Source organism: Rattus norvegicus, chromosome 17 (assembly GCF_021556685.1).
Source record: "Rattus norvegicus strain SHRSP/BbbUtx chromosome 17, alternate assembly SHRSP_T2T, whole genome shotgun sequence".
NCBI lineage: Eukaryota > Metazoa > Chordata > Mammalia > Rodentia > Muridae > Rattus > Rattus norvegicus.
Window position 1 is genome coordinate 49998976 of NC_141550.1, and position 18088 is coordinate 50017063.

Here is an 18088-nt window from a genome sequence, read left to right on the forward strand (position 1 = left end):
CTATTCACTGATGACATTTTTTTTAAATCTTGACTACATACGGTCAAACTTCTACTTATATACAAGGAAAAAAACTTTTAAGAGAATGTAAATTTACCCTAAACAGGAGGCGGGTTACTCCAATCAAGGTCTATAAAAACCAAGATCCTCCCTTAAAGGAAGTACATGATAGAGTCATGGGGTCAGGCCTCACAATCGACAGTTTTGAAATGGACTGCAGTATCATCATGGCAATGTGAACAGTGTAACTCACACAGACTTGAGGGTCCAGCTAATTGATCATGGTATTCTAGACTCCGAAAGGAGAAGTTTGAGAAACCACTATTGTTTGAATTTGATTTGAGACTATATTCTAAGTGTTCATTTAAAATTTAATCCCACTTAAAAGTGATAAGAGTGTAGAAAGCTAATCTTATGATGGTATTTAAAGGTAGGAATGACCTGAGATGATTAGAGTTATATAGAATTAATAGATAGAATTAGATAAATCACGGAGTGGAGCTCCCATAACTAAACAGTGATTATTTCTTAGGAGACACACGCATATTCTTTCACCTCCCATGTGCTACACTGAGCCAGCCTGGGATGCTGCAGACATAACAGATGCAGACCCTCACCCTTGCACTCCAGATCTCTGAGGTAAAATAAACTTTATAAAGCAACCGAGCCTTAGGCATTTTCTTATAGTAACATGACTAACACAAAAGCCTACAGACCCCTCGCTTGGTCTGTGAGAACGGAAAGTTTCAGTGCGAGTGGATGAAGGTGGAGGCTAAACCATAAGAGCAAAGCTGCGGCACTTCAACCAGTTCCCAGGCTACAGACCCGGAACAAAGGCAAGGGCCAGTTTGCTTTGAAAATGAATGCTACCATACTGACAAAAGTATAGCCTGCTAATGTCTCTGTCCTCACAATGCACCTACACTCAGTGTTTGCCCAGACCATTATGTATTGGAGAGAAGGAATGAATCAGGCCTTTCAGGGACTAATGGGCAAGGGCTTTGATGATACCATTTCCAAGAGACCCCAAAGCCCACTGTGGCCCCACTCAGAGAAGCAACTTATAGAAAATGGTCTTAGGAGCCTTGGCTCAGGCTCTGTAGGCCCAACAGCATCCTTGGCTATTTCTCCACTTCTGTAGTGAACAACTAGAACTCTTCAGTGACTGGCAGCATCCTCACACCGTGGAAGCAAGGGGTTGTCTGTTTTTCTGCAGGGGGAATCTGGCTAGAGAGGATGGAAGCATGTGATTCCAAAGACCCAGATCTGCTTTGTTGTTTCCAAAGAGAACTCAGCATTTAAATTGAAAGTTGCTATGTGGGCCCTTCCTGGTTTCAAAGAAATGGCCTCAGCTCAGCACTTGGACATCAGGAGAAATCATTCCAACAAGGAAGAGCCCGAGCACTATCAAATTTCAATTGCCAGCTGAAAACCCTGATAGCTGCTCCAGATATAATATGCAATTAAGGTCAGAAACAGAAATTATCAAGGCCACGGTCCTTCCAGAATATAATAAATGAAGTGTGGGCAACCACATATGTGGTAAAGATCCCAACCCCCAGTGTGTGTCACAAATGCCTGGTCACCCACAAGAACTGGGGAAGAATGAAAAGAAATAGACTTTCCAAGTTTAACACTGGCTGTCTTAGGGACAAAGGTGAAGGGGTCAGAAGTGTTAAGGTCTGACCCATAAAAAAGCTTTGACATTCTTGCCAGTTGCCATCTTCTCTGTAACTTTCCCCCGACCCCCTGAAGGGTTCTGTGATCTCTGAGGAGATCATTATGAGGCAAGAAAGGACTGACCCACTTCAGCAGAGGTAACACAATAGCAGAAAGGTGATACCCTTCTCTGTTAAACTCCTGAAGTTCTAGGGTAGATATGGGCCCAGTGGAATGACACCAGGGCAGTAACTGAGGCCTCCAGGGTATGAGACACTAAACAGCCAATACCATATGCCTTGCTACATCTGACACAATCTCTGACCCGCAGCTAGAAGCTCTTGTCACAAAACGTCAGGCAAGGTTGGTCTTCAGCAAACTTGGGGACAAGGAGAGTCACATGTTAGCCATTCCTGAATGCGTTTGAAAGCTGTCCCAAACGGACTGTAAAAGAACACAGAGCAAGCACCCATGGGTAACATGCTTCCTATTATACAATGCCCATCGGCACCTCTTATGGGCTTAGCATGGCTACTTAAATCCTCTAGGCTACTAAAGGGGGAAAGTCATTGACCAGAAAACAAGGTGGCAACAGCACTGCCAGCAAGGGACAAGTGCTCCAGAAAACCAGCACTGGGGAACACCAGAAGGTTCCCAGAAGACAGGACCATCTAGTGGCATCGTATGAACCAAGGGGTGTGGGCTCAAGTACTTCTGAGTCCCTCTCTGTCCAGCAGCAGCCCTACAGACTATGTGATCCTTTCTGTGTGACTTCTTGTCTGGCTGATATTGCTTTCACATTCATCTCCCCCTGACCACAGCTAAGCCGGAATTCTGAGCTCTATTAACTGCTTGCTTGAGAAGGTTTATGTGTAGCTCCTCTCTGTCCCTCTGAAGCCAAGCATAGGAAGCAGGAAAGAGAGACTGAACCCTCCTCAGCTGATTCTCCCTGTGTCCCTCCCTGTCTGTATACAACTCAGTACTGTGGCAACAGTGAAGTGAGCTCTCCCTAGACACTGAGACCAGCCTGCTGCTGCAGGGCAAATCGGGCCTTAGCCAGAGACCCGCTTTATCCGTGATCCTCCTTCGGCTCATCACACAGGATACTCCTCATACCTGCCTGAACCCAGGTCTCACAGAGGAAGGCTGTCACTAAGCATCGACAAATGAAATAAAGAGGCAAACACACACAGAGTGAGACAGTGTGATGCATAGAACTAAGAGCCACATATGAAAGGATTAGAAAATAAATTAGAAGAAACTTGAGGGATTTAAAATTCATCTCAAGTGTACTGGAAGGAAATCCCTCCAGAATTGGAGAAGGAGCCAACCTGACACGTGGGCAGCTTTGGTCCCATCCTCTACTGGCTGCCTGCTGAGGTTTGGACTTGAGGTTCCTGGTCCTATTTCCTACCTGGATACTATTATTCTCAAACTGGAGCCTGGTCCTCAGGATCAGAACCAACCAGGATCTGGCTAAGATGCAGTTCCTGGTTTCTCAAGAGTCTGAGGCTTTCTCAAAGCTGAGAACCATAGACCCAGGTTCCCTATCATTCGTCTAGCCTGCCAGACCCAGACTGAATCGCTCCTTTAAACTGCTGCTAAAATTCTGAAAGATTTAAACTAATGACTAAATTCTATTAGAAACTCAGATTCTAAAACTCTGTAGTAGCAGCAGCCATATTGTGACCAACATGGGACAATTTATACATGGAAGCCAGGAAGAGCGTAGCATAGAGCATAGACGTTGCCCTGTCACTCCTCGGAGGAAAGACATGGGTGATCTCTGTTGTCTCATGGATAAGAGCCCAGATCCATGGTCCCCCTCCGCCTGCCTCCCCAGTTTAACATAAGGCTGTGTTCGCCAGGCCTAAGAGCTATGGATTGTAGTTCCTACAGAGCCAGAGACCACCCCTTTGTCAGCCTTTGACAAGAACACCTCTTTTTCACAGTAAAGTCTGTTCTATTTCTTTCTCACATGTTGACAATATTAGTTGTCCTATTACAGGCCTTCAGAGAACCAATAATTTCATATCACATCTCTCATTCTGTTTGAAATGTCCCACACAGGGGCTAGAGAGATGTTTTACTAGATAAGAATACTTATGATTCCTGCAAAGGACCTAGTGTTCTATCCCCAGCACCCACAAGGTGGCTCATGACCAAATGTAATTCCAGTTCCAGAAAATCTCATGGCTTCTTCTAGACCTCTGCAGGCACCAGGCTTGCATATGCACACACACACACATGCAAGCAAACAAAACACTCATACACTTAGAATGAAACAAGCAAATCTTAAAAAGTATTTTTCAGAAATATCAATATAGAGTTCTGGAACTCAATGATGAATGAGCATTTCTTGCCTAGAAGTTGTGTGTGTGTGTGTGTGTGTGTGTGTGTGTGTGTGTGTGTGTGTGTGTGTGTGTATGCGCGCCCGTAGTTTTAGAAGAAGGCCTACTAATGATACAGAGCTGGTAATCCATAAATATGTGTGAATGGACAAATGAATTTAAAATAAATTTCAGTTACGCACAAAGGGCAAATTTGGATTCAGGAGCAATTAAGAATTTAAGGTGGCCAGGCATGGTGGTGCACTCCTTTTTGATCTCAGCACCCAGGAGATAAAGGCAAGCAGATCTCTGAGTTAGAGGCCAGCATGGTCTATGGATTGGGTTCCAGGACAGCCAGAGGTACCCGAGAAATCCTCTCTCAGGAAGAAAAATAAGTGTATGTTGTCCCTCTCCTGGAAGTCAAAAGCTCTAATGGCTCTCTAATAGTGAGCACTGGCGTGTCACAGTGGGTTTTCTGCTGCACATGACCCTAGAGACTCTCTTCTGCTTGTTTTTCAAATGGATTAAGCCCACTCTTTCCACGTAATTTATAGATTTGAAAAGAAGAGGAAATCCATTGTTAAGGCTGGTATTGGTCCATTTCTCTGTGCCTTCATCTGATCTAGTCATGAACCATTGCCTTTGAAAGAGACATGAACTCTGAAATCAAAACTGATCAGGAAATCTTCACCATGACTTCTTATGCTCCATACACCTTCACAAGCCATAACTGGCCTCAGACTTTTTCATTGTTCACCTTCATATGCTAACCTTATGGGCAACACATTTAAGAAGATTCTAAATGAACCTCAGCCAGCAAATATTACAACAAAGTGTCCACTACACAGAATGATATCTGCTGGGAACTGGACTCTCCATTCTGCCCTTTTCTCTCTCTCTGCTTGCAAGCAGCTGGCTACAGCTGGGGTGAGAGCTTACTGACATGACTGCTCTTCCACAAGCTCCTGAGGTGGCAAAACTCTTAAGACAAATTGCTTCTCATCTGTGGTCACTGAGAGCTGTGACCCACTCCACAAAGTGTTCCAAAGCCACATGCTCAACCAAGGCAGAACTGACTATCAGCAATGGGGGAGATGCTGACAGCTGGAAGTGTCTCCTAAGATAAACCGCAGAAAACGGGAGCAACGGGGAAGTGATTAATGGAGCCAAGGCGCTTGGAATCTTTAAATTGTCGACTATGTTAAGTGTGAGCAGAATTCCTCAGTTTCACCAGAACCTTGCATCTTATGAAAACAAACTTTCCTATGACTCTTCAAATAGATTTGACACTGGATTCCTTTTCATGCTATGTCCTGAGCCTAATAGGAGGAGGAAGCCCCCTATATAAACTCCTACTGAAGCTGAAAAAATGATTTGTGTCGCTCTTCTTGGGAACAACAAGGGACTGTAATTTGTATATACTGAGGACAGTATGTAATTTGTTGTGTCCATTTCTCTGTGCCTTCATTTCATCTAGTCATGAACCACTGCCTTTGAAAGAGACATGAACTCTGAAATCAACAGATCAGGAGCATCCAGTGCTCAGCTAAGTGGCTTTTCAGGACTGTGGGAATGTCTCGCTTCCAAAGCAGTCTGTAGAATATCCTTCCAAAGACGCATCTCTGTTTTAAGCCTATGTTTCCATTCATGATAGTTTAGTGTCTAAACTGGAGTTCATCTTTCTTTTAAGTTGCTCACAAAGGCCCTTATTAAATGACCATTGAATGGGCACGTGAGCTGCTGTGGAAGGAACGAGTAAACCTGTATGCTAGCTGCTGCCCTCCTGAAGGAACTTACAGAGCAGAGCAGGTACCCGGGCAAGCAGTGGCCAGAACTAGCAAATAGAAATGGGGAGCAGTGGCTATGGCTTGAAGTGAGCATAAAGTGAGATGACCTACATGGAACATTTTAAAAAGTGAGAAAGATGCTATAATTATGCAGAATGCAGAGCTGTGTGGGTCTGTCCCTTCAGACCATGGTCCTCCCCTTCGTCCCTTTCTATTTTATGCTCAGAGTAACTTTGACCCTGGGTGACAGTCTAACGAACCAGTTTTAGTTAAGGAAGAAAGTTGAACATCTTACACCCACTCACATTCCACTGAAAGCAGTCACTTTCAAGAAGTTTCAAAGTGATTCTAAAGGGATGCTTATGAAGTGTTTGGGGAACCACTGAGCTTCCTTTACAGACAACATAATCATTCAAAACACAGTTCACTTCAATTAAACACCTGCCCATTGCTACTCACGAGGGCTCACTACTTTGGGAGTTTCTCGCAGAGTCCCGGTCTGTAGTTGGACAGGTGTAGCCCTTTTCCAGGAAGCTAGAATTAAGAGTTGGGGAAGAGACCTGAATGGCATCCTCCAATTCCTATCCCTAGTGGAAATGAACAATGACGTGAAACTCCAGGTGAGCTGCATTTACATGGGTTTTCATCTGAACCAGATCGGTTGCATCATCTGTTATGTTGGTTCATTTAATTTACCATCAAAGATCTTTATCCTAATGTGGCAATTTAAGTCTCTGTTTCTGAAACAATGATGTCTAAAGCAAAGTCTAGTTGAGCTTTTAAGAGAAAGGGTTCAGGCCTCTTAAAGAAAATTAAATAATCAATGTGAGTCTTTAAATGAGTATGGCAAGATGTTGGTGTTAAAAGCCTGCATAAAAACCACTGATAATAATACCACTGACATCAACAATAACAACAAAATCAACTCACCAAATCCTCCTCCTCGAAGTCAGTATTAAAGTCACCATGTCAGCAGTTCCAGAGACTATGGATTTACATAACTCCATCTGACAGATGTGAAAACTGAGGCTAGATGATGAATTTCCCCAACCCAGCTGACTCTTGAAAATCAGCTAGAATCCTCAATTAACAAGTGCATGTTTATTTAGTTCCAAACTTCAAAGAGTCGTTCTTTTTCTCTTCCCAAATCCAATCAGTCATCAATCCTCCATTTGTTTTCTTCAGTGGGTGGCTAACACATACTGTCCCTGTCCCCTCTGGTCTGGCTGATGGCCAGCTGTGGGGTCTCAGTAGGGAAGTGGGGGTGGGGCAGCCTTTCCTCATAGCAGTCTCACTCAGTATTTATTTATTTCCCTTCTCAAGACTGGGTGTTTATTTGGAATAAGGTCTAGAAGACAGAAGCTGATAAAGTGTCAACCTTCCTTAGTTCCTCTTGCCTGCTTCCTGTCTCATCTTTTGTCCTCATTAAACCTGGATTGCCTGTTTTCCTTGCCTAAGAGTTGTTAGCTTTCCTGTCCATTCATCTCAATGTTTAACTCCCAGCAGAACAGACTTCTGGCCTTGCCCAAACTTTCCTTCACCATGTACTGCTGCACTCCTGGAGCAATCTTTTTTTAATAATAACTTTTCAACATCTTTCCCAAATGGTAATCTGTGTACGTTTCCTGTGATCTACAAACCTAGCACTGGTAGTTACAATTATCTCTTAACTGATCTTCATATCATCCACCCATCCCTAGCAAAGTTCCAAATGTGGAGTGTCTTGACCACAGAACATATAGTACTGTTCAAATGGCTGTGGCATAGCTGACTGACGGAAGGATGAAGACATGGGTGAAGTATTATGACAGGTTAGGACTGGAAATAAAAATTTAATTTAAAAGTCTTTATATGCACTTAGGACCCTTATTGATTGATATTTTGTGTGTGAGTGTGTGTGTGTGTGTGTGTGTGTGTGTGTGCTGTTTGTGGTGTGTGTGTGTGTTTGTGTGTGTGTGTGTGTTTGTGTGTGTGTGAATTCTGTTTAAATGCTGAGGGCAGAATTCAAGGCTTTGTTCACTCTGAGCACATACTTTACTCCTCAGCTCTAGCTAGAAAATATAATTTAAAAATAAAGCTTTTTTATGCATCTCTGATGCAAATCCAGGCAGATGTTTTTCAAATACTCTGAGCCGAAGAACAAATAGTGATTGGGGAAACAGTTCCAGTGAGTCTAAGCTACTTGCTGGCAATGGAGTGGGCCCAAAGGGAATGGAAACATATTCATTCCTTGGCAAAAAATTTTGCTTTAACATGGTTCCCATTCAATGACGGTGACAAGTGTTAGAGAAAATAGAATTTAGCAGCTGACATCATTATTCCTCTGCTTCAAAGGACACTTCACTATTAGGTGGAACGTGTGAGCACGTGTGTGAACTGAGCGTGACACTACAGGAAAGAATATGTGTCATTTCCCCAAGCCCAAATGTTAAACTAGAAGCCACTTCTACCTAGTGGCCCATAATTGATGTAATTAAGGTAGTAATCCACTAGAAAAATCTAGGACATGGTGGGCAGGGTAGTGTGGGGATGGGTAGGAGTCAAGTTGAAACCAGCCTTACTGAGTGCTGTTGGAATTCACTCTTCACACAGCCAAAAATGTGCAGTCTGACCAAAGTACTCCACTGGCTCAACTTCCCAAGCCACATGTCTTCTGAAGGCCATGGCAAAGCCAGCTGAGGTTTATGCATTTGGGTTAAAGAGTCCCAAAACAGAAAAAAAAATATTTTGAGATGCATTATACTTCAAAATTAAGGGTAATTGTGCGTAGCAGCCTGGAAAATATATCTCATGCGGTACACTCAGCCACTGGACCCCAGAGCACCAAACTGTGGTGCTCCAAATGCAATCTCAAACTGAAAAAAAAAAAGGCACAAAGGGCGGAAGGAAGAAGGGTGGAGGGCTGCTGCAGGACTGTGACTCGGAACAGGCTGCTGACTTGGGGAAACAGTTAATAGCCAGCCCACCAATAGGGTCTGCGTGGCTGAAGCCACCAGCTATGGCTCTCCACACTACAGCAGCCAGAGGAGGCGAATATAAGGCTGACATATAATTATATAAGAAAATAATGCCACAAGATTGCACAGAAATGCAATACCCTGAATAAGAAAGGACTTCATATAAGCAATGCCTTTAGTTTCTCCCTGACCTGCTAGAGGTCCTATGGCCCTGGGGAAACACCATACACATTACCAGCTGATCACAAGGAACAGCCAAGCACAGGAGCAGTTACTGGATTCCAAGCAGACATTTCTTTACCTTGTGACTAGGCCTCTAACTGAGCCAGACGACAGACAGCTCCTTACCACCCCACTCCATCCATTCTTAACTGTTATGTAAAGATCACAGTTAATTCAGTAATCAGTAGTCAAACTCAAAACCTTGCTAGAAAACTGGGACAGGAACTCACTGTTTAGCTTTCGTCTGCCTGCACTACAGGAAGGTGAGTAAAGTCTCACTGTTTGACTCAGGAAGATAATTGAAGTTCAGCAGTGAGGGAAGTTAAGGAGGAAATGAATAAGTTAAAGCAAATGAACGAACATCAAGTGTGGGGTCACCATCTGTAAGTACACTACATTAGTTTAGGCTTCAAGGAATAGCGGGTGACAGAGAACTGGGTGGTCCCAACTCCAGTTGAAAGTCTGATCAGATTACAAGCAATTGTTCTGATCTCTTCAGAAAACAAAGCAGGAGTTCTCAACCAGGAAAGAGAGGAGAGGGGAGGGCTGGGGTTGGCCCCTGAGCCACAACCCACCAATGGTGGATACAGTTTTGGTTGTTTCTGAGTGGCAACGTTGGAACCTAGTGAACAGAGAACAGGGAAATTGGTGGTCATCCTACAATGCATGGGGGAGTCCTCAAAAGACAGAATTATTTAGTTCAAAATGTCAATGGTGCCAAGGCTGAAACCCTAAATACAGGGCAAATAAAAAAGGAGACAGTTTGTAAGCAGAAAAAGAACAGCGGCAACATCTGCATCGACCAAAGAAGAGCCATCCTGCTTCCTGGGCTCAGGTTTTCCGTTCCCCCAGTGGGTGTTAGTCCATAATCAGAAAAAGCAAAGCTGTGATAAACTGACAAGTGCACTATGAAGTATATTCCCCTGACAACTGGTTCCCTCCCAGTGAGTTCCAGAAATTTGCCTGCACCATAATTCATCCACTTTTTTTTTTAATGTGTTGGCTAAAGAATATATTTTCCTTGGCAAAGACTGCCCCCTTCTCTCTCTGATTATTAAATAGCCCTCATCCTCCAATTTTGTGATCTTGGCTGATATGAGAGGCCACAGATGGATCTAGATTCAAGTCTAAGGGCACCTTGAGAATGAAATATGCAGAGAAGGATCAACTCTGAAATTCTCCATCTCAAGAGCTAGATGTCACAGTAACCTTGGACACAGCCCTCTGAACTAAGGGCATTTCTTTCTTTTGTTTTTCTTTTCACAGCACTGAGACTCAAACCCAAAGCCTCACATAGGTCAAGTTCATGTGGTACCACTGACAGTACCCTACCTGAACTGAGGGCATATCTTACTTCTTTTTATATTTATAATATTTTTAATTTATTTTTTATGTCTATGTATACACATATGTGTGAGGGTGTGGGTGCACATGTGTGCTCATGCGTGTGACAGCCAGAGGACAACCTCGGGTGTCATTTTTTTGGGTATTCTCTATTTTTAGACAGCATCTTTAGGTGACCTAGAACTTGCCAGTTATTCGGATTTTACATGACACTAGTAAGTTCCGAGTCTCCCACCATCTCCCCCACTTCAGTTTTTTTAATATGAGTTCTGGGGATCAAACTCAGTTTCCAACGTTATAAAGTCAAGCACTTTACCAACTAGGCCATACCCTCAGCTAGCTCTGGTTTGGTTTTTGTGGTGGCTTGCTTGTTTGGAGGAGTGGTTGGTTTTTTTCCTTCTGTATTTTGTTATTGTTGTTTGTTTGCTTGCTTGGTTTGGTTTTAGATGGGGTTGTCTATAATACCCAGGCTGGTGTTGTAGGCAGCAACCACTCTGCCCTGCTATGCGGATCTAGCGACATACAGGAGAAGAGATGTCTCTAGATACCACTGCACCAGCAAGACGAGGAACTAACCAGGATAGATAATGTGCTGGGTGAAAAAAAGAAACTAAAGTAGAAAAAAAATCAGAAGAGTTAAATAAAGTTTAGTTCTAGAGCCTATGACCAATGTGTCATGTCATTGCTTTAGAAACCATCTAGAAAACGATAATACCACCCTGTTGGTGGCTCCCTACTTCCAAAACAGCATACCATAGAGAAGGGTGTCAGCTGTGGATGAAGAGTCACTCCAATCTCATGACATTAATGACACAGTGTTTTCTAATGCCTTACCTGGGCACCATCCCCTAGCCCACTGCTGCCTATCCAGAAATACCGCTCACCCAGCACACTGTCCTAGAGTGGAGCACGTAGTGAGTTGCCAGCATTTTCTACTGAAGAGAGAAAGCTGAGTTCCCTATACTAACTGTGAGAATTAAAATAGTCCAACTGTAGCATCATTTCCTAAAACGAAGGTTCCAATTATACTCTGCCCAGACTCTGGGAACCAGTGTTTGTGGGGGCCAGGAACACAAAGAAGCATCTCCTACTATTTATACATGTGACTAATTTCTCTGCTCAGCACTGGGCCAGGCTGTTGCTATGGCTCATTCCGTTTGATGAGACAGCATTCCTTAACCCACACATATTCCTACCTCAGTACTTAACTGTTCACCTCACTGTAGGCTGCTGACGAAATTCCTTTCGACTTGTACCTGCACCTATAGAGGGCTGAAACACAAGTGGTTAAAGTAATCATTGGCTGTGGCATGCTTGGCAGGCATCGGTTCTGCCTACTACAGATAAGTTGCCATTGTTGACACTCAGACAACCTAGATTGCCTAGGAAATTGAACACAACAGCCAGTGTATGTGTGGTGTATGCAGACTGGCTTTCCTGAACCTAAATGCACTATGGTGCACAGTGGAAAGCAATCTAGGGCCACACATAACACTAAAACCATACCCTGTCTGCATGGCTGGCCTTCATGACCCTTCTGATTCGGATGCTGCTGAAGTTCTTGGCCTTTGGCTCTGTTTTTTTTTTTTTTTGGCTAGTCAGCCCAAGTCAGCATGAATACCTGATGTAATGTGTGACTACTACCAAAACCAGAATGGCTGCCTCTGCAAATCTCCAAAAAGTGATTAGAATCATGCACATACCGAATACCAGGAGGAAAAGAGGAAAAGAAAGGTCCGGGTGAGTAAATTTTCAAAAGCTGACCCTTGGCCAGAAAACAGTAGTGGTTTTGATTTCCTTCTAAGTACAGTGAGAGCTACTGAGGATTGTTCAACTCTGCATCACTGGGGTAAAGAACTGGTCCCTTGGGTCCTCTGTCCTTCTAAGGCGGTGGTGGGATCTGGGCCTGGCACAATGTCAAAATCTATAAACAATAGCATTTTTAGGGTGAAGTCAAGGGATACATTATATGTGCTTCAACTGGAAGCAGCATCTTTCACTATTTTACTGTTAACTATTAACTATCAAACTAACAATATTTGGAAAAGGGAAACAGCTAGACACTTCTGAAAGCATGGCCCCACAGACTTTTTTTTCCCATGAGAATTCTTGGCAAAGTGATGAAAAAAACTCAAAACCTCCAGAATTATTAAAGCATACTTTAAAAAATTCAAACCCATATGGTGTAACGCATTTCAGTATATGAGAGTCAAGGTCTGTTCTGTGTGGCACGAAGGACAGAAGCTATGATTGGGCCCACGCTAATCAACAATGTTTCTACATTTCTAGCTGGTCTTGAACTAGCAATTATCCCAGGCTTGCTTCTAATTCTAGATCCTTCAGTCTTAACCTCCTCAGAGGACAAGCCTTCTGCTTGCTTCCATTTGTGTCTTGGACTGCTGGTCGGACCTGCTAAGTAGGTATCAGGCTCTCCTCCGATGCTACAACCTTAAGCAAACAAAGCACTATGTTCGTTGACTTGAACTCGTTACACAACTCTTGCAGCAAACTCTTGCGGCTATGTAAGGCAGGGAGGTTTAGTAATCTCCCACCTTCTCCAAATTCAACAGGATGTCTAAACCAAGGTATCTACTTGGATGGCTGCAGGCAATGAATAGTGGTTGAAGACTTCGGTGAGAAACCTTCCGGCTCACTGTTCTGGATCAGGATGCAAAAACTACGGTCTCAGGAATGATCCTTCTGAAGCTGCAGGCCTGGGCCAGATGAGGAAGTGTGCACGTGTGCACTAGGGCACTGCTTGCTTGCCATGCCCCCCAGCCACATCCTCTGGGCCACAGTTTCAAAGCCCTCCTTTCCTGCATACACCTCCCCACCCACTCACACCAAATACCCAAAGCAAGCAAATCACTTGAGAACTCTCGGGGCAGTGCTGACATTTCAGAAATGCTTACCAGTCAGCAGCTCCTGAAGAACCCCCTCATCTGCCTACTTTCTTTTCATTCACTCCCTTGCCCAGGACTTTTTCTGCTTCATCGTCTCCCAGCTTTTCCCTCTGTCTCCCTCCCCTGTCCCTGGAAGCAACCTCTTCTCTGCCTTCAATCTGGCTCCATCCCTGTGAGAGAGGGAGAGACAGGGTGCATTTGTGGGTATCTTGCTGCTTCTGATGATGCCCATCCTCCGGATGAGCGTTTCTTTGGCTTAAAGAAACACACGCTTTGAAAAGACATCCTTCAAGAAGCGAGGGTTACAGCAGATCAGGAAGAGTTGAGCTTTTAATAAAGTGCCCTGGTCTTTATATCCTGACTCAAGCAATGGCCTCTACATCTTTCCTCAGCCTGCAGTTCTGAGGGAAGGATCTAAGAGGGGGTCAGTAAGAACAGTGGCAGAGAGTGGAGGAGACTAGAGTCTGGTAAACACCCGGCTTCCCACTTGCCACTGACACTGGGATTTTCTTAGTATGTTTCCCATTGCTCTCTTCCATCGTGGACTTGTCTCCTTCCACCAGTCAATAAAATATTCACAAGGCACGATGCTACCCTGTGCTAACAGTTAATGAAGATCTGTGAACATGGCCACCAGCTTGCTCAAACTTCCATCCTAATGGGAGAGACAACGATAAGATAAACAGATAAATAATTAATGCCAACGAACAACAAATACTGAGAGGGAAACTGGATGACACAAGAGGACCCAGACAGCTGTCCACCAAGGCCTTGTAAACTGAGAACTGAGTAGAGGCCTGAAGGAGGCAAAGGATGAGTCATCTGAACATGTGAGGGAAAGCGCCTCAGGCAGAAGGACAGCATGTGCAAAGGTCCTGGGGAGACAAGGCAGTAAACAAGAAAATGTAAGGCAGTCAAAGCTGCTGCAGTCAACAAGGACCTATTGCTGTGCGGGGCATAGTCACCCATCATATGACCACCTAGTCTTTGGCCCAATGGCTGTTTAGGCACCGAGTTTCCTCAGACTACGGTCTCCCCAAGCTTCCTGTACCCCAGCTTTCTCCTGCTTACCCTTCTCCCTCACCATGTGCCCCCACAGTTGAGGTCATTTTGCCGGTTTATCATAATTCCATCTAACTTAACAACAAGAATCAAGTAACGAATACAGTCAGAAAGGCCATATGCACATTTAACTGCAATTCTGAACGATAACAAATGTGTCATAGTGACAAGTAGAAGATCAAAAGGTCAGCTAGGGAGAAAGAGGGTAGGGGAAAGGAGAGTGGGAGAAAAAGAAGTGGGGGAGAGAGGGAGGGCAGGCTAGAAAGAAAAGTATGGAGTCTTTGTTATAAGCCTGCAAGTGACCTGGCTCTAAACTCACTAGGAGCCCCAGTCCTGTAAAATGAGGGAGTGAACACAGTAAACCTTGAAATAACCTTGGCAGCTAGTGAAGAGGTGAGACGCGGGAAGACCACAACCAGAAGCCTGTAATGGACCAGCTTTCCTACCAGCATTCCCAATCTAGCAGTCACTGCAAGTAAATTGGATTTTCCAGTCTCAAGTTGCTCTCAAAGACTTTTAGTATGTAAAAGATAGTTATTTTTATTTTGTACATAAAAGAAAAAATTCAGAAATTCTTCCCTTGGTTTCTTTCTGTATCCTTAGGTTGTCGGTACTGGCCAGAGACAGGAGGTCCACAGACCCTGGGTGCATCTCAGAGCTCAATGCGCCTCGGGAGCTGTCCAGAGGCCCTTGGAGCTGTCCCTGCTTCAGGCCAAACTCTGTAGCGTCGGGTCAATCCGAAGTCCTACAACCCCTGCCCCAGCTGCCTAGTTCAAAGGGCCCCAGGCAGAAGAGTCAGAGGGAGAGAGCCCCCACCCCCGAGGGTCAATGGGAGAGCGCCCCCACCGCAATGACGCGCGCCAGTACACACACACACACACACACACACACACACACACATATATATATGCCTGGCGCGCGCCCGCCGCACAGCAAGACTTCCCAACACCACACAAGCGCACCGAGGCCGGCTGAGTTCTGGGTTTCCTCTTTCTCTAAGCCGCCCGGCTATCGCGGCGCGCAGCTTACTCGCTCCTTCCCCAGTGCCCCACGCCCGCCGCTCTCCCGGGAAGGCGCGCTGTCCGCCCCCTCCCACGCCAGCCTCTCCACCGAAGACCCCGCCGCCCTCTGGGGACCCCAGAGGGAAATCCCGCATGGCCCCAGGAGGCGGGTCTTCCCTAGCGAACGCCTTCAGAGGTCCCCGCAGCCTAACCCGCCCCATCTCGGGAGCGCGCTCTCCGGGGATCCCCTCCCGTCTGCGACACCCGAGCGAGCCCCGGTGTCCCCGCCGGTAAACTCGGAGCAGCTTCCCGGTTCTTCAACCCCACGACTGCTGGCCGCAAGGTCCCAGGAGCACTGTGCCAGGTCCCAGCAACCCTACGCCGGTGGCGCAGCCCGCCGGCGCCCCCTCCAGCCGACCCTGCCCCGGCCGTTTCCCTGGGTCTCAGCACTGAGTCCCATCTCGGCGCTGCCCCCGGTGTCCGTTTTCCCCCATCCGGTGCCTCTAGTCACTCGGGACGCCCCTTTGCCCAGACCTCCCAACTGCAGCGCGCCCGCAGCCCCCACTCGCCTGCGCCGCGGGGCCCCGGGAGGAAACAAAAGTGTCTCCGCGGCGCCCTCGTCTTGCCCTGGCCCCCGCCCCGGCCGCCGAGGTCAGCGAATCGGGCGCCGCGCCAACCCAGCAAACTTTACAAACCTGCCTGGGGTCTCAGGACGCAGCGACTAGGGCTCCCAGAGGCCGGAGCACTAGGGACGGAGCCGTAGACCGGGGCCCGAGGCTCTGACGCCCCTCTCGGAGCCGCGGACTGCGGTGGCTCTGCCTCTATCTCGTGCCCATCCTCTCCCGCTGCCACTGCCCGAACGCACGCACTTACACTCGGGTCGCCGGCCCCTGCCGCCGGCTGCCGCTGCTCTCACTTCCTCTTCCTTCCTCCTGCTGGCCAGAGACACATCTTGCATCTAGGAGCATCCCGCGAGCTGCCGCGAACTCTCCTCCTGGGCAGCGGCTGCGGAGTTGCCGCCGCCGCCCCCGGCACCTGCGCGCGGACAGGCGTAGTTGGCGCGTTTGTTTCCCGCCCCCGCACTGCTGCCCGCCCTCCTGCACCGTGCCTAGGACCAGGTACCCACGACTTTTTTGAAGTACCCCTACTTAAAACGAGGAAAATGTCACACAGTGTGCACACCTCAGCTCTGCTATAAATAGTGTAGGCTGAGCATGACTTCTCTGATGAGCTCAGAAACCACGTTTTGCAGACACTAATTAACTTCGTCACACTCGTAGCGTCACCTCTGGGGACAAAGAGCTCATGGCACCCTTTTTAAGGTTTCATTTTGGGCACCTCAATTGAGATTCTCCACCAAAGGGGAAACTTCGGTGGGCTGTTTTAAAATAAGTACTCTAAGAACCTGCCATATATGTCTGGACACTTTCTTTTCTTCTGGGTAGCATGGCAAAAATAACAAACCATTTCCTTCTCCATCAGCTACGAATTTACAAGATTTCCTTCAGTGAAGCCAGAGACTCCCTTGTTGGTATAACCTGGCATAAAGCAACATGTTCTACCCTGAACTTGTGATTTGTGGTTATTGTATTATTGTTGAAGTCATGCAACGTACTTCACTAATTTTCAAAGCGGAAATCAAATCCAGTTAACTCCCAACATAGCAGGCAGGAGAGAAATCACAGTTGGAAAGTTCAGGAGAAACTTCTGTCCTCTCCCAATTCAGAATTCCGTGCTGGAGCCCCTGGAAAGGGCGGGGAGTTGCTGTGCATAACCTATCTCTAGAAAGAAGGGGATCTGGGGTACACAGTAGAAGAGAGCAGAGTAGGAGATATCAGAATCTAAGGGGAAAAGCCATGCCTTTAGATTAATCACCAGAATATTTAAATATCAACTGTGTGATAACTGACCATTAGCAGCCACTAGGGATTTAGCATGAAAAACAAAATAAAATAGCTTCATTGTTTAGCTGATTTTATCATCTCACTATATAATAGTTCTACAGTTCCTACGCAATAAATCAAGCAGTGTATCAGGTTAGAATATGAGTATGTGATTAAATTAATTTTACCAGATCTTTTTATTGACATTTGTTTTCATACAATATATAATCATGCTTTTCCCATTCCCAAACTCCTCCAAGAGGCTCCCCAACTCCCAAGCTGCCTAACTCCATGACCTTCCTTCCTTTCTTCAAAAGTTAAACAAGCAATCAAAAAGAAAAAACTAAAATAACAAAACCAAATAGATGATGATGATGATGATAAACACGAAACACTTGTGTTAAAAACTTAAAAACACAAAAGTGGGAATCTAAGCATACAAATAAAGACCAGTAAGACAAAAGATGCCCAAACAAAGCAATTGGAAACAATGAGTCTACAACAATATGATTGGGTTCATCTCCTGTGGGTCATCTAGTGCTCCACACAGGTTACCCTGAGGAGTGACTGACTAATTATATGCTGAGACTCCACTGGAGAAAACTAATTTTCCTTTGGTAACAGGTGTCAATGACTGATAACTTCCTGGTTAGGGGTCGGATCCTGTGTTTACTTCCCCTTCTCAGTGCTGGGAATCCATCAGGCTTGAACCTGTGTGGGCAGTGAGTGCTGCCACAGACTCTGTGAGTTCATACGCAAATGTTCTGTGGTGTCTGGAGAACAATTTCCTTCATTTGTATCCTGTGGCTCTGACATTTCTTCTGACAGCTCTTGTGCCTCATTTCCTCAACCCTGAGGAGGACTAAGTGCTCCAAAATCTCTCACTCTTTACAGATTATGCAGCTGTGTGTCTCTGTTAGTTCCCATCTTTGGAGAAAGA

General features: G+C 45.7%; 2 protein-coding genes across 8 annotated transcripts in view; one reads left to right on the plus strand and one right to left on the minus strand.

Annotated features, from left to right (window-relative positions):
* The window catches only part of Elmo1 (engulfment and cell motility 1), a 523734-nt gene extending 507462 nt beyond the window's left edge, over nucleotides 1–16272 (minus strand). For 2 of the 6 annotated variants that reach the window (XM_087591062.1, XM_087591058.1), the window contains exon 1: nucleotides 16139–16272. The gene's annotated coding sequence lies outside the window, so the exon portion shown is untranslated. 6 annotated transcript variants of the gene reach the window in all.
* Nucleotides 11616–16705, plus strand: LOC148000161 (uncharacterized). Of its 2 annotated transcripts, none has more exons than XR_015641686.1 (2): nucleotides 11616–12039; nucleotides 12870–13794. XR_015641686.1 is itself a non-coding variant. In XM_087591857.1 (2 exons), exons 1-2 carry the CDS (start codon nucleotides 11954–11956, stop codon nucleotides 15988–15990), a joined length of 1209 nt encoding a protein of 402 aa, XP_087447983.1. In that variant the 5' UTR covers nucleotides 11670–11953; the 3' UTR covers nucleotides 15991–16705. The 2 variants fall into 2 exon arrangements, 1 of the variants encoding a protein (XP_087447983.1); XM_087591857.1 differs by lacking the exon at nucleotides 12870–13794 and adding an exon at nucleotides 14868–16705 and having other exon boundaries at nucleotides 11670–12039.
* The last annotated feature ends 1383 nt before the right edge of the window (nucleotides 16706–18088 follow it).

What these genes read in the sequence shown, in the direction of transcription:
- LOC148000161 (XM_087591857.1), top strand. Translation starts at nt 11,954, where the DNA reads ATGGCTGCCTCTGCAAATCTCCAAAAAGTGATTAGAATCATGCACATA. An exon ending in AGAGGAAAAGAAAGGTCCGG is followed by an intron (nt 12,040 to 14,867) that starts GTGAGTAAATTT and finishes CTGTATCCTTAG; the next exon opens with GTTGTCGGTACTGGCCAGAG.